Consider the following 14,489-nt stretch of genomic DNA (forward strand, 5'->3'; position numbering starts at 1 on the left):
AAAATGATAAGATACTACACAATAATGATCCTCAACAAATATTCTTGGAGATATTAGGGACTGTATAAAATCTTAAATTTTCAGATGAGGAAACAAACCTAATTTTTCTTTTCTTAAAATTCCTGTTACGTGTAAATGGTGGATTTATTCCCATCACTATCTTTTTCATAAAGGAAGTTGTGAGGAGATAGCTATCAACAGTGGCTATGAGTTCCTATTGACACTATGCCACATAAGAGAATGAAACTAACACTCAAGGAGTACTTATAAAATACTTAGGTCTTTTAATTCTCATGACATGCTACAATAAAGTCAGAATTTGGAATGACAGAGCTGAAGTATATCTACCAAGATTAGCCAACTTGTAACCCAGAGATGTGACTCCAGCCTGGGTTTGTTTGACACCATACTTTGTTTTTTTTCACTAGGTTATTGTGCATTCTTCATGGAATTGCATTTAGCTGTAAAAGATTAGGTAATGATATCTGCCCTTTTGTGTTTAGAACTCAACATTAGTCCATAAAAACCTAAACCATATAAATACTTAATGTTAAGTACTTTTACTACTTTCTACTGGAGGGGAAAAAAGCAATTTCCAATTGATTGAATGCATTTTCAGAAAGTTTACCAGTAGTTTTAGGCAATTCAGCCTTCTTATCTCTATGCAGCAGAAATGTTCTTATTTATTTTACACTGACAAACAGACATGAGAGATGCATTTTAAATTAGGGTGAGCATTACTACTTCTCGTGAGTTATGTATAATTGGCCAATAGGGATCAAGATGAGATACTCCTTATTCCTCCCCAGGTGAGTTATAAACATCTTAGGTATTATGTTGATTCACCCCTGTTCTTTAAAGCTACCTTGTGCTGTGCACTAATTTAAGATCCAAAACAAGGAGAATGTGTGTTGTGGACAGATTTTAGTTGCGCTGATGGAGTTTTCCTATCCAGCCGCACATTTGTCAATTTATGAACAATGACACACATTTATGAAAGATGAATAATGTTATAGTGATAATCTGTAAACCCATATTAGATGACAATTAATGTTCCTGACCTTGTATTTAGATGGTAGTTCTAAATAAACTTACCTATTTATAAGGTAGGAATATAAACATCACATTTATCCTATCTAATAAAAGAGTAATATGCAAATCAACCATCACTCCACTATACCCATAAACCATGCCCACCAGCCAATCAGGAGCGAGTATGCAAATTAACCCAACCAAGATGGCGGTTAATTTGCATATCCAGGAATAGAGCGAAGACTGAAGACAGGGTAGAAGGAAGCCAAGCATTGCAGAAGGGAGCGAAGGTGCGGAGAAACAAGCAAGTGGGGCTGCGGAGAAGGGAGGGAAGCAGGCGGGCGGTGGTGAAGGGAGAGAAGCAGACCGCAGCAGGAAGCCCTATGCAGGAATCTTCCTGCAATGGGCCTCTAGTTAGATTAATAACATTGAATCTATTTATCACCTGTTTTAATATTCTTCAATGCTAAATTTCTGCTTGACCCATGTAAACCTTGTTTTTTCTTAACACACAGAAATCTCCATCTGTGTCCATTCTATTGGAATAATGCTGTTTGTGTAGACTCCCACAATGGCTAGTTTACTATTGAATAGGGGGCAGGAAATGGAGACCTCACTAAGATTATTCCACGCATCATGCCTCTCTTTTGATGGCAGACAAAAATAGTAGGTATAGACAGGACAGGAAAAGTAGTTGCTGAAAATGACATCTGAAGAAGAGTGATGGATAGCAGTGAGGTTTTTATCTTAGTTTGAGAGGGGGAGGAGAGGTGAAAGGAGAGGACAGATTAAGTTAAAAAGAATGAAAAAGAAAGGTACATATCCACAATGATTTGAGTGGAGCTTCAGGTGAGAAATAAAGGTACAAAGATAACAGAAAAAAATCATAACTGTAATAGTTAACATCTATTCAACTACTAATTTGAGTTTGCAGAGAGGAATGGTAGACACCACATAGTTCAACAGCTTGTCCAAATTTACACAGCTAGTAAATGACAGAGCTTGAATTCCAGTCGTGGAAATCAGAATCACTATTTTAAAAGGGAGTATTAAGAAAGTACTCAGCCTGGCCAGTGTAGCTCAGTGGTTGAGCATCAACCTATGAAGCAGGAGATTAGACCCTGGTCAACGCACATGCTGGGGTTGCGGCCTCAGTCCCCCGTGGGGGGCATGCAGGAGGCAGCCAATCAATGATTCTCTCTCATCCCATTGGTATTTCTATCCCTCTCTTTCTTTCTCCCCTCCTCCATCTGAAATAAATAAAAAGCTATTAAAAAAAAAAGTACATCCCGGCCAGTGTGGCTCAGCGGTTGAGCATGGACCCAGGGTCCAACAGATGGCCGGTTCGATTCCCGGTCAGGGCACATGCGCTGGGTTTCAGGCTCGATCCCTAGTAGGGGTGCGTGCAGAAGGCAGCCGATGGATGATGCTTCTCTCTCCTCGGTTTCCACCTCTCTATCCTTTTCCCTTCCTCTTTCGCTAAAAATCAATAAAAACATATATATTTTTAAAAAGTACACAGTGAGAAAACGTACAGAAAGGGATATAGAGATCAAGGGGGATAACTGGGGAAGGGTAGGGAGAGAAGACTGAATTACCAATGGACTGATTACAGCTATGCTTTATTAACGGACACAACGCTTTGTATGTATGTTAGCTCATTGAACCCCGCTAACAATTCTGTGAGGTAGCTAGTATTCCATTTTTCAAACGAGGACCCTTGCTAGATGAAAAACGACACATTCTCTTCTCGCACTAAGTTACACCTGAAGAGCAGGCTTTGGGCAAGATAAGGAAAATTAAAGGAGACTTGGCCAGAGAACGGAGCAGGGCAATGTAAGCAAGCTGAAAGCTAGAAATGCAGGTAACTTGCCCATTTAGGTAGACACTGCCTGCAGCTTTCAAATCTCCCCGCCGGCCTGCCCAGGCGTCACAAAGCCCGCCTCTCAGCCACAAAGCCACGCCCCCTTCCGTGGCCGTAATCCGAGCTCCCAATACTTCCCTATTTCTCCTTGACCCCTCCCACTCCACCAAGCATCATTTCCTGTGCGCTGGATGCTGATTGGTCCGGAAGTCGGAAGTGAGGGCGGGCTGTGGGGCCGTTGCCGCAGTGACAGTGCCGGGGGAGTCCGAAGATGGCGGCGTCGCGTCGCTCTCAGCATCATCACCACCATCATCAACAACAGCTCCAGCCCGCCCCAGGGGCTTCGGCGCCGCCGCCACCACCTCCCCCACCACTCAGCCCTGGCCTGGCCCCGGGGACCACCCCAGCCTCTCCCACGGCGGGCGGCCTGGCCCCCTTCGCCTCCCCGCGGCACGGCCTAGCGCTGCCAGAGGGGGATGGCAGTCGGGATCCGCCCGACAGGCCCCGATCCCCGGACCCGGTTGACAGTACCAGCTGTTGCAATACCACCAGCACAATCTGTACCGTCGCCACCGCTCCCGTGGTACCGGTGGTTTCCGCTTCATCTGCCGTCGGAGTCCCTCCCAACCCAGCCGGCGGTGTCAGTAATAATTCACCGTCGTCCTCTTCTTCCCCAACTTCTTCCTCCTCTTCCTCTCCATCCTCCCCCGGATCGAGCTTGGCGGAGAGCCCTGAGGCGGCGGGAGTTAGCACCGCAGCCACAGTGGGGCCCGGGGCAGCGGGGCCGGGGCCAGGGGTCCCAGCTGTGAGCGGGGCCCTACGGGAGCTGTTGGAGGCCTGCCGCAATGGGGACGTGTCCCGGGTGAAGAGGCTGGTGGACGCGGCCAACGTGAACGCTAAGGACATGGCCGGCCGGAAATCTTCTCCCCTGCACTTCGCTGCAGGTCAGAAACTTTTTTTAAGGGTTTTGATGTTAGGGACGGGGGTCCCGGTAGGGAAAGAAAACAAGTTATTGTGATGGAACAAGATGGGGGCGTGGTTATGGTTCTTGAACACCTCACAGAGAGACTAGGGTCGGTGGTTCCTTTCATTAGTGCCTGGGTGACGGGGGCGTGGTGGGGGACCGTGGGAATGCGTTCTTTTTGGTGATATTTGTACTCATTCCCAATCCCCTTCGTGGTAGTCTCTGGCTGTGGGTATACGTAAACTTTTTCGGTTCTGTGTAGGAACAAAGTTAGATTTGGGCAGGCTTAGAGTAGTTTTGTCGTTTGTTTTTACAAGGTATGTCCCATGAGGAGAGTGTAGAACAAAAGCGGTTGAATGTGACTCAACAAGTGTTTAAGGATCTGTCCTAGACTTAGTAAGCCAGTGAAAGACAAAAATAAAGTTTGTGAAACCTTCCCCCTTTCTCAGGTTTACAGTCTAATTGGTAGATCAAAATATTCCTATATGAAACAACCGGAGAAGAATATTTGGATGCATTATATAATAATAGAAGAAATACAGGATTTGAAGTCCTGGACACTGCTATTTGTTACTTGTCTAACATAGACTTTAGCTCAGCTCAGTTGCCTCCGTTTTCTCATGGGCAAAAATTATATACTAAGATTGTGTATTTAGTGAGAAGCACTTGGCACATAAGTTCGCAAGAATAAGTTCTAATTCCCAAACCTTGGAATTAGGTTTTTAATTTTAAAAACATCTAGTATATTTTTATAAACTACAGAAATATAAAACAAAACAAAGAACATATTCTCACAGCCTAGATAACTGTGATACCTCTGTTAAGTTTTTTGCTGTTTCTAATATATATCATGCCTTCAGTTTGTTCTGTTAATGGTAAAATATTTAAGAACTTACTATATATATTATTGTTACCAAAACTTGCAAGATATTCTTACCCCCATTTACAGATGACAAAAGTGAAACACATACTGTTTAAATAAGTCCAAATTCACACAGAAAGTAGTGGAACCTGGATTTGAACTTGTGAAATCAAGTTTAAACTATTAACCTATACCTGGGTTGAATTCACTTTTAATTTTTGTGAGTAATTGTGATAGAGAATATCTACTTTCCCAGTTTTGGGGAAAGGAAGTAATTGGGGATATATATTTTTAGAGTAGATTCACACGTTTTTTTATTGCAATCAATAGTTAGAAACAAATTTTACATTGTCACACACACAAACTGAATCAAAAGTTTCAGGAAACAATACTTTCCCTTACCGCATGTGTTGTACTCTGATATTTATATCCTATTACATTTCATTATTTACAAATGCTGTTTGTGACTCATTAATGGGCCATGATCAACAATATGAGAAACACAGGAAATCATTATTAGATTACTGGATCCATTCCTGGCAAGTAGACATTACTGTTGGAAATGTAGTGAGTTGGATCATAAACAGGCTATCCTCTAACTAGATATTTGCTACAGGATACTGCTTATTTTAGATGAAATAGCATTTCTTTTTCTTTAGGCCAAATGAAAGGCCTGCGCCTGGTGTTATAAATTAACCAAGGTTGTTTGTTTTTGCATAGTTTATTCCAAATTTGACTATTTTAACATTGTTTCACAAGTCTTGTCACTCCTCAGCTTACTCCATTGTAAGTAATCACAGATGATACTTACATTTATTTGTGTAATAATGAACTTGTTTAGGATTAGCCACACATGAGGTAGAGCATATCTCCCAAATCACTTCTGTTTGTCATAACAGTTACTTTTTATTCTGTTTTAGTCCTGTAATTATGTTGTAGTTATTGAGAATCCAACCTTGAACCGGATATTACCGGAAAAAAAAAAATGGTTTAGTTCAATTGTGGAAAACAGACAAAACAAAAACAGTAAAACTCTCCATGGTGTAAAAACATACCACCCTATAGTCAGTTTACCATACTTCATGTTTCTATGTATAGCATTAAAGCTTTGTTAAATCTAGTCTTCTCCATCATGTATAGTCTGAGTAGTTAAAAGTAATTCTCAGTTGACTATTAGTTGATTGGAATGCTATTAATTGAATTGTCCTTGAATAGCTGTTTTAAAGATAGGAAATAGGTACAATCTCTTGGATGGATGGAAAAGTTTAAAACTTATAGTTCATTTTTCACAAATATTTTAATATCATAGAACAGGTGTTAAATACTGATACAATTTTGAAATGGCAAATAAGTAGTCCTTACCCTTATGGAGCTTACAGTCTGGTAGGGACAGCTAGATAAGAACAATAATAACAAAACCCCACAAAGTGTGTAACCTAAAGTGATACAAAAAATACTTTATTATACTATCTGTTGGAGCAGATAATAGGGACGTTTGTCCTGGTTTTAGGACATAAGGAAGTCTTTCCAGATAGAGATTTTTAAGCAGGGATTTAAAAGATGAGTCCAAACTAGCTAGCCAAATAAAGATTGGAAGGATGTTAATTAATGCCTTTATTTTTATTTTAAAATGAGTTTACAGTTCTATAGAATGAAATGAATCCATCTTAAAGATCTCAGAAATCATATTTAAACCTTATGACTTTTAAAAAATATTACCATAAGAGTAACCAAAATTCTTTCAGCACAATTAAGAATCCTTTCTCTCCCATCTTGGACTGTGATAATTATTTGTTTAAAATATGGCTTAGAGACAATGGAATCACCCTATCCACAATTAGAAATATAATCTTCAGTTTCCATTTTTGATACAGTTCTCAAAACACTATTTCTAAAGCCGTCTGAAGATGGCTATATCAAAATGACCCAGTCCTATATTGTTGACTAGAGTTTATGTAAGACTTTCTCTTCTACAGATAAGATCCTTGACCCCCGGTTTTCTATTGTTCAAAGGACTGCAGTCAAAACTTTATAATCATATCAATTTAGAGTGATGATATCTTCTTATTTTAATGCCTACTAGTGACGTAATTTTGATAAAGGGCCAATATATTCTGACTAGAGGCCCGGGGCATGAATTCGTGCATGGGTGGGATCCCTCTGTGTGGCCTACAGGGATGGGGCCAAAACCTACAGTCCAAAGTCACCTGCTGCTCCTGCTCATCCCAGCCCCACTGTGCCTGCCATGGACTCGCACCCAATCAGTCCAGATTGGTAGAGGCTCACGCTGCCACAGCAGTGCTCATCAGCCATGAGCCTGCATCTGGTGCCCTCCCAAGGGGTGTGGGCTGCGGGATCCGGCTGAAACTGGCTCTCTGACATCCCCCAAGGGATCTTGAATTGCACGAGGGACCAGGCCAGGCTGAGGGACCCCACTAGTGCATGATTGGGCCAGGGAGGGACTGCGGGGCATGTCTGGCCCATCTTGCTCAGTCCAATTGGCCGGACCACAGCAGCAAGCTAACCTATCAGTCAGAGCATCTGCCCCCTGGTGGTCAGTGCACATCATAGCAAGTGTTTGAGCAGCCTTAGCATATCATTAGCATACTAAAGGCCCGGTGCACCAAATTCGTGCACGGGGGTGTGTGTCCCTCAGCCCAGCCAGCACCCTCTCCAATCTGGGACCCCTTGAGGGATGTCTGACTGCCCATTTAGGCCCTGGATTGGGCCTAAATGGGCAGTCAGATATCGTTCTCACAATCCAGGATGGCTGGCTCCCAACTGCTCACCTGCCTGCTGTCCAGATTGCCCCTAACCACTTCTGCCTGCCAGCCTGATCACCCCCTAACCACTCCCCTGACAGCCTGATTGATGCCTAACTGCTCCCCTGCCAGCCTGTTTGCCCCTAACTGCCCTCCCCTGTATCCTGGTCCCCCCCAACTGCTCTCCCCTGCAGGCGTAGGTCCCCCCCAACTGCCCTTCCCTGCAGGCCCGGTCACCCCCAACTTCCCTCCTCTGCTGGCCTGGTCACCCCTAACTGCCCTCCCCTGCAGGCTTGATCGCCCCCAACTCCCCTCCCTTGCAGGCCTGGTCCCTCCCAACTGCCCTCCCCTGCTGGCCATCTTGTGTCCACATGGGGGCAACCATCTTGTGTGTTGGAGTGACGGTCAATCTGCATATTATTCTATAATAAGATAGGATTAGATAGGATAGAGGCCTGGTGCACGGGTAGGGGCCGGCTGGTTTGCTCTGAAGGGTGTCCCAGATCAGGGTGGGGGTTCCCTTGGGGCGTGGGGCAGCCTGGGTGTGGGGCCTGTGGTAGTTTGCAGGCTGGCCATGCCCCCTGGTGACCCAAGAGGAGGCTCTGGTATCTAGGATTTATTTATCTTCTATAATTGAAACTTTGTAGCCTTGAGCAGAGCCAAGCCTCCTGCTCACACCGTGGCCACAGCCATTTTTGTTGGGATTTATTTATCTTCTATAATTGAAACTTTGTAGCTTTGAGCGGAGGCCAAGGCAGGTCAGGGCAGGCGGAAAGCTTGGCTTCCTCCATCGCCGGGGGCAACTCAAGCCTCCTGCTCTCTCCAGCTCTGTGGCTGCCGCCATTTTTGGGGGGATTTATTTATCTTCTATAATTGAAACTTTGTAGCCTTAACCAGAGGCCAAGGCAGGCAAGGGCAGGCGGAAAGCTGGGCTTCCTCCATTGCCAGGGAAACCCAAACCTCATGCTCTCTCCGTGGCCGCATCCATCTTTGTTGGGTTAATTTGCATACTCACTCCTGATTGGCTGGTGGGTGTGGCTTGTGGGTGTAGCAGAGGTATGGTCAATTTGCATATTACTCTTTTATTAGATAGGATTATGCTTTGATTGGTTGTTCTGCCATTTGGTCTATTTGCATGTTACCCTTTTATTATATAGGATGAGGTCTTTTCAAAGAAAAATTCAGGTGAGGTCTTAAAAAAAGGCTTTTAACAAAGCATTGAATTCTGAGATTTCATAGTATTTACCTTATTTTTTTAATTAAATCGTTATTGTTGATAGTATTACATATATCTCCCTTTCCCCCCCATTGACCCCTTCAAGGCTGCCCCCTCTCCTTGTCCCAGCCCTTCACTACCCTGTTGTCTCTGTCCATGGGTTTTGCATATATGCATATAAGTTTTCTTAAATTACAGTTTTTAGTATTCTTTTCTTGGTTTTATGTATATTGGAACTTTGCCTGTCTTACAAATTTGTAACTTGCTTTTTTTTGTGATAAAATATATATAACATAAAATTTAACATTTTTAAGTGTACACTCCAATGGCATTAATATTCACAGTGTTGTCAGACCATCACCACTGTCCTTTTTTTTTTTGTCAAGCAGTTTACATACATTATCTTATTTTTTTTATAAATCTTTATTGTTCAGATTATTACAGTTGTTCCTCTTTTTCCCCCCCATAGCTCCCCTCCACCTGGTTCCCACCCCACCCCATGCCCTTACCACCCCTCCCACTGTCCTCATCCATAGGTGTATGATTTTTGTCCAGTCTCTTCCCACACCCCCCACACCCCTTTCCCCCTGAGGATTGTCAGTCCACTCCCTTTCTATGCCCCTGATTCTATTATATTCACCAGATTATTCTGTTCATCAGATTTTTTATTCACTTGATTTTTAGATTCACTTGTTGGTAGATATGTATTTGTTGTTCATAATTTTTATCTTTACCTTTTTTTTCTTCTTCCTCTTCTTAAAGAATACCTTTTAGCATTTCATATAATACTGGTTTGGCGGTGATGAACTCCTTTAGCTTTTTCTTATCTGTGAAGCTCTTTATCTGCCCTTCAATTCTGAATGATAGCTTTGCTGGGTAGAGTAATCTTGGTTGTAGGTTCTTGCTATTCATCACTTTGAATATTTCTTGCCGTCTGGCCTGCATAGTTTCTGTTGAGAAATCAGCTGACTGTTGTATGGGTGCTCCCTTGTAGGAAACTGTTTTTCTCTTGCTGCTTTTAATATTCTCTCTTTGTGTTTTTGCTCTTGGCATTTTAATTATGATGTGTCTTGGTGTGGTCCTCTTTGGATTCCTTTTGTTTGGGGTTCTCTGCGCTTCCTGGACTTGTAAGTCTATTTCTTTTACCAGGTGGGGGAAGTTTTCGGTCATTATTTCTTCAAATAGGTTTTCAGTATCTTGTTCTCTCTCTTCTTCTGGCACCCCATAATTTGGATGTTGGTACGCTTGAGGTTGACCCAGAGGCTCCTTACACTGTCTTCATATTTTTGGATTCTTTTTTCTTTTTGCTTTTCCGGTTGGGTGTTTTTTGCTTCTTTGTATTTCAAATCTTTGACTTGATTCTTGCAAACCTCTAGTCTGCTGTTGGATCTCTGTATATTATTTTTTATTTCAGTCAGTGTGTGGTTAATTTCTAGTTGGTCCTTTTTCATATCCTCGAGGGTCTCACTAAATTTATCGGTCTTCTCTAGAAAATTCTTGAAAAACCTTATAACCGTGGTTTTGAACTCTATATCCAGTTGTTTGCTTTCCTCCATTTCTTTCATTTGTGACCTGTTTCTTTGTCTCTGCATTTTGGCTGCTTCCCTGAGATGATAGAGTGGCTTTGTGTGCTAGGTGTCCTATAGGGCCCAGTGGCTCAGCCTCCGAGTTACCTGAGGTGGACACTCTTGGTGCACCCCTTTGTGGGCAGTGTGCACAGTCTTGTTGTAGTTAAGCCTTGATTGTTGTTGGTATCACTGGGAGGAATTGAACTCCAGGTCAATTGGCTGTGAGGATCAGCTGTGTCTACGCTGGGAGAACTTCTGTGCTCGAGACACCCTTATGAGGCAAGACTTGCTTCAGTGGGGCTTTGGTGCTCACTGAGTCTGCCCCCTGAGTGTGTCCCTTATGGATCTGAGGAGTTCTAATCTGGATGGTCCTACTCTGATCCCTGGGTACACTGGCTCTTGGATCTCCAAGGAGGTGCTAATTTAGCCTCTGCCTGAGGCCACCCAGCAGGAACTACAGAGAGATCTGCAGGTTCCTCTTCTTTGTTTGGGTTTTGGAGGTGCCCAGATGAGGCCCAGCTGTGAAGCAATGCAAGCTGCTGTGGGGCCTTGGGCCTTCTTTTGGTTGTTCTGGGTCTCTCTGACTCAGCTGCAGTTTGTTAGGTAAGTTTAGATTTCAAAGGACCCAGCCATTCATATACAAAAGCCTCTGCGCACAGCTTGGATGGAGTGGAGCAAACAGCAATGGCTGACCGTCAACCCTGCCCTAAGAGGCTCCTGTGTCTCAGTGTCCCGTGATAATCGCTGCAAGCACCTCTGAGAGAAAGCCGCCCTCGAGTTCCGCCCACTGCCAGACAGTCCAGTTTCTCCCTGTATGAGTCTGGGTCCCCAGAGTCTCACCCAGAACTGGAGTTCAGAGCAGTCGGGAGCTTGTGTCTCACTCCTGATTGAAAAAGCCAGTCGTGTACTCAGTTGCCACCCCTCTGTGCGCGTGCACCTCTGTACCTCTGTACTTTACTTCTGCAGCTCCTCTGAGTCTCAGTGTGCTTTTCTCTTCCCTTCTAGTTGTAGAATTTCCATTTAGCCAGCCTTCCTTTGGTTCTGGATGATGTCCGTTTTATCTTTTAGTTGTAGTTTTGAAGTGGTTATGCGAGGCTGCAAGTTCAAGTGTTTACCTATGCTGCCATCTTGGTTTCTCCCACCACTGTCCATTTCTAAAACATTTTATCCTAAATAGAAACCCTTCCCATTTAAATAATAACTGCCTGTACTTACCTCCTCAGAGCCACTGATAACTGTCACTCTTGTATCCTTTAAAAAAAATATATATCTTCATTTATTTTTGCTTTTCAAAATATTTCTTTTACCTTTCATTTCTCTTATTGTAGGAGTTGGGAAACATTTTGTGTAAATGGCCAGACAATAAGTATTTTAGGCTTTGTGCCCTATATGGTCTCTGTTTCAAATACTCAGCTGTGCTTTTGTACCATGAAGGTATCTATTGGTTGTGTTTCAATAAAACTTTATTTGTAAAAACAGGTGATGGCCAGATTTGGTGTATGGGTCATAGTTTGCAAATCCCCATTATAATGCATTATCTGTTAGGGGTTTTCACCTTTGTTTTCCATTTTTAGTCTTTATTTCTGAAATGATTTTTCTTAATTTTGAATTATTTTCTGAGTTTTGCCATCTTATTTCTAGTTCAGGTATATGCCAACTTGTATCATTTTTCATATTGTCTTTTATCTAGTGTTGAATAGTAAATCATAATTTTGTCTATGATGTGAGCATTTTCTTATGGTATATATTATCTATAGGGGTCCAATTCTGTCTCAAATTCTTCTTTTAAGAATTTTGCATGGGATTTGACCTTGGTATTTTTCCATTGCTCATTTTTATAGGAATTAATTGTTAAATAATTGCAAGGATAAAAATAGAGGTCTGAGATGTTGAGGGTGTAACTCCATTTGTCCTCTCTTCTGATGGTGGACATAGGTGTCTCTGACCTAGACTAGATGAAGTCTCTCAGTTGTTTGCAGGATCATCTCTTATAGTAGTAGCATTTAAATTATGAAGCGTCACCATTTTATATCTCATTTTATATAGCCCATGTGCCACTTTCTAGGGCACCTTAACCAGAGACATTCTGCTAAGGACATTTTATAGATGAAATGATTTCTTCACAGTCTTTTTACATAGAAGGTTGTTTTGATAACTTTAGTCTGGTCACCTGCCTTCTTTTCTCTCCTCTGGGCATTTCCTTCCTTTCAGACCTGAGGTGATTCTTTGGCAGTTAAAAGGCAAAAGAAATACATCTGGTTGATAGAAGATATAACATACAGGGTGAAATTGTGAGCATAAATATATTGAAAAATGAAATCTTCAGTTTAGAGCCCAGGATACATAAATACACATATATTTATGTGTACCAGTATAACTAGGTATGTAAATAATGCTAAGAAAATGTATTTCATTGTAGTGTTAGGTTTTGGAAAGGAGTAAATATCTTTGAGTCTTGTGAGGAAATGCTGAAGTAAACACTGGAGTGGCTTATTTTTAAATATATGTAATAGCTTGCTTTTGCTCATGGACAAAGAAATCTTTTCTGTAGTTGATTGTAAAATATGCAGTAGACACAATTGAAGAGACAAGTGTCTCTTATATTTTTATTTTTCCCCTATGTCAGGGTCCTTGAAATTACTTTGGCCTATGTTTATTCTTCTGACAGAATCTCTCAGGAAGTTAGGATATAGCCCTGATTGGAGGACCAATTTTTTATAATAGGAATTTAGTAGGGTGGGTTTTGGGGATTTCTACTAAAGTCTAGGTGCTCAGACTAACTTTGAGGATCATTTTAAAAAAATCATTTGATTTTTGAGTAACTGATGCAAGTTATGAGTATTTTGTTTTTGGGTGCCTACTGAGTTTTCCTTTTAAGGCTTCATCAGCTCTCCAATATTGCTTTTCCTTACTGTGTGTTGTTGGGTTCTTTGTCAAGTGGAAACTTGTTTTGCCTGTTTGCTCAGCTATCTATGTGTAGAATCAGCAGTGTGAGCTTGAACTTTTTTTTTTGAGGCTGTTTTCTCAAAAAACTGTTTTCTGTGTCAGCTATCTATTCAATTTAGACTAGTGATTTTTTAAAATTATAGCAAAAGAATAAATTAAATAATGTAAAGTTTCCTCTCCCTCTTGCCTTTTTGGTGTAACACAAACTGAACTAATAGTGGCAACTGTTTGTTGGTTTCTTTGGACTTGAAACTTTTTTTTCCCCCTGAGGTAGATTTTAAAAGTTAGTGAAGAGACATTTGGTAGTTAGCAGATGATTTTTATTAACTACAAACTGAAAAAAACGTGGTTTTGAATTTACTGATCTACCAGGTATCCTTAAAGTTGAAGTCCCCTGTATCATTAAGTATAGTTTAAAAATAACCTAAACTTCCTGATGTCCAGCTAATGCCCAGTTATAACGCTTTTGAAAACCTAGGATGTGTATGTCTATAACTAGACACCGAAAAGATGCCTTCATTTTGATATGTTCAACAGCCATGAAAAACATTTTGACATTCTCATCCATCTTGTTAATAAAATACGCAGTTCTCCATTTCCAAAAGATCAGGTTGTTCTCATGTTGATTCTGGAAATTTGTTTTTTTAGAAAGAAATGATATGGAGTTATAATGAGCACATTTACTCTTTTTTTTCTAATGTCTCAAGAAGAGATGCCAACTTACACTTTTCGTCATTGCAAGAAAATATTCTCATTTGGAAAAAAAAACTTGTTGGACTAATTAAAAAATTAGTAAGCTATCCAAAACTTGGCTACCCTCTACCTCCCCAAAATCTACAAAGACTTAACAGTAAGAAAGTGTAACTGTTGCTCTATTGGAATTTTATAAAAGTCGATAAAATAGAGGTAAGTATTCGGGTACCCTAGGAATATTTGAGTAAGTGGAACTTCGTAAATTAGTACCTCTGATTTCTGATCTTCTGACTTTCTAAAATATGTAAATGACCTTATATATAGTCCCACCCTTTGTTATTAAAGTGCTTTCACTGCTCTGTTGGCATATATATGAATGAAATTAGTTTTGATACAGTTACTCAATAAGAGTATAAAAACTAACAAAATTAGCCACAACTGCCTTGGAATAATTTTTGTGTTTACCCTATGTAATTTTATTTAATCCTTACAGCAACCATATGAGATAGGTTTTACCTCTACTTCAAGGATGAAGAAACTGAGACTCAGAGATTGATGTCTTGTCCCAGGTCACATAGCTGT

General features: G+C 41.3%; 1 protein-coding gene across 1 annotated transcript in view; it reads left to right on the forward strand.

The window, feature by feature from the left end:
* The first annotated feature begins 3,120 nt into the window (after positions 1–3,120).
* Positions 3,121–14,489, forward strand: part of TNKS (tankyrase) — a 166,837-nt gene continuing 155,468 nt past the window's right edge. The window contains exon 1 of the mRNA XM_080659908.1: positions 3,121–3,840. Within this exon, the coding sequence (XP_080516034.1) occupies positions 3,168–3,840 (673 nt within the window). The 5' untranslated portion in view covers positions 3,121–3,167. The remainder of the gene's footprint in view (positions 3,841–14,489) is intronic.

This window comes from Plecotus auritus (genome assembly GCF_963455305.1).
Source record: "Plecotus auritus genome assembly, chromosome: 3".
NCBI classification, from domain to species: Eukaryota; Metazoa; Chordata; class Mammalia; order Chiroptera; family Vespertilionidae; genus Plecotus; species Plecotus auritus.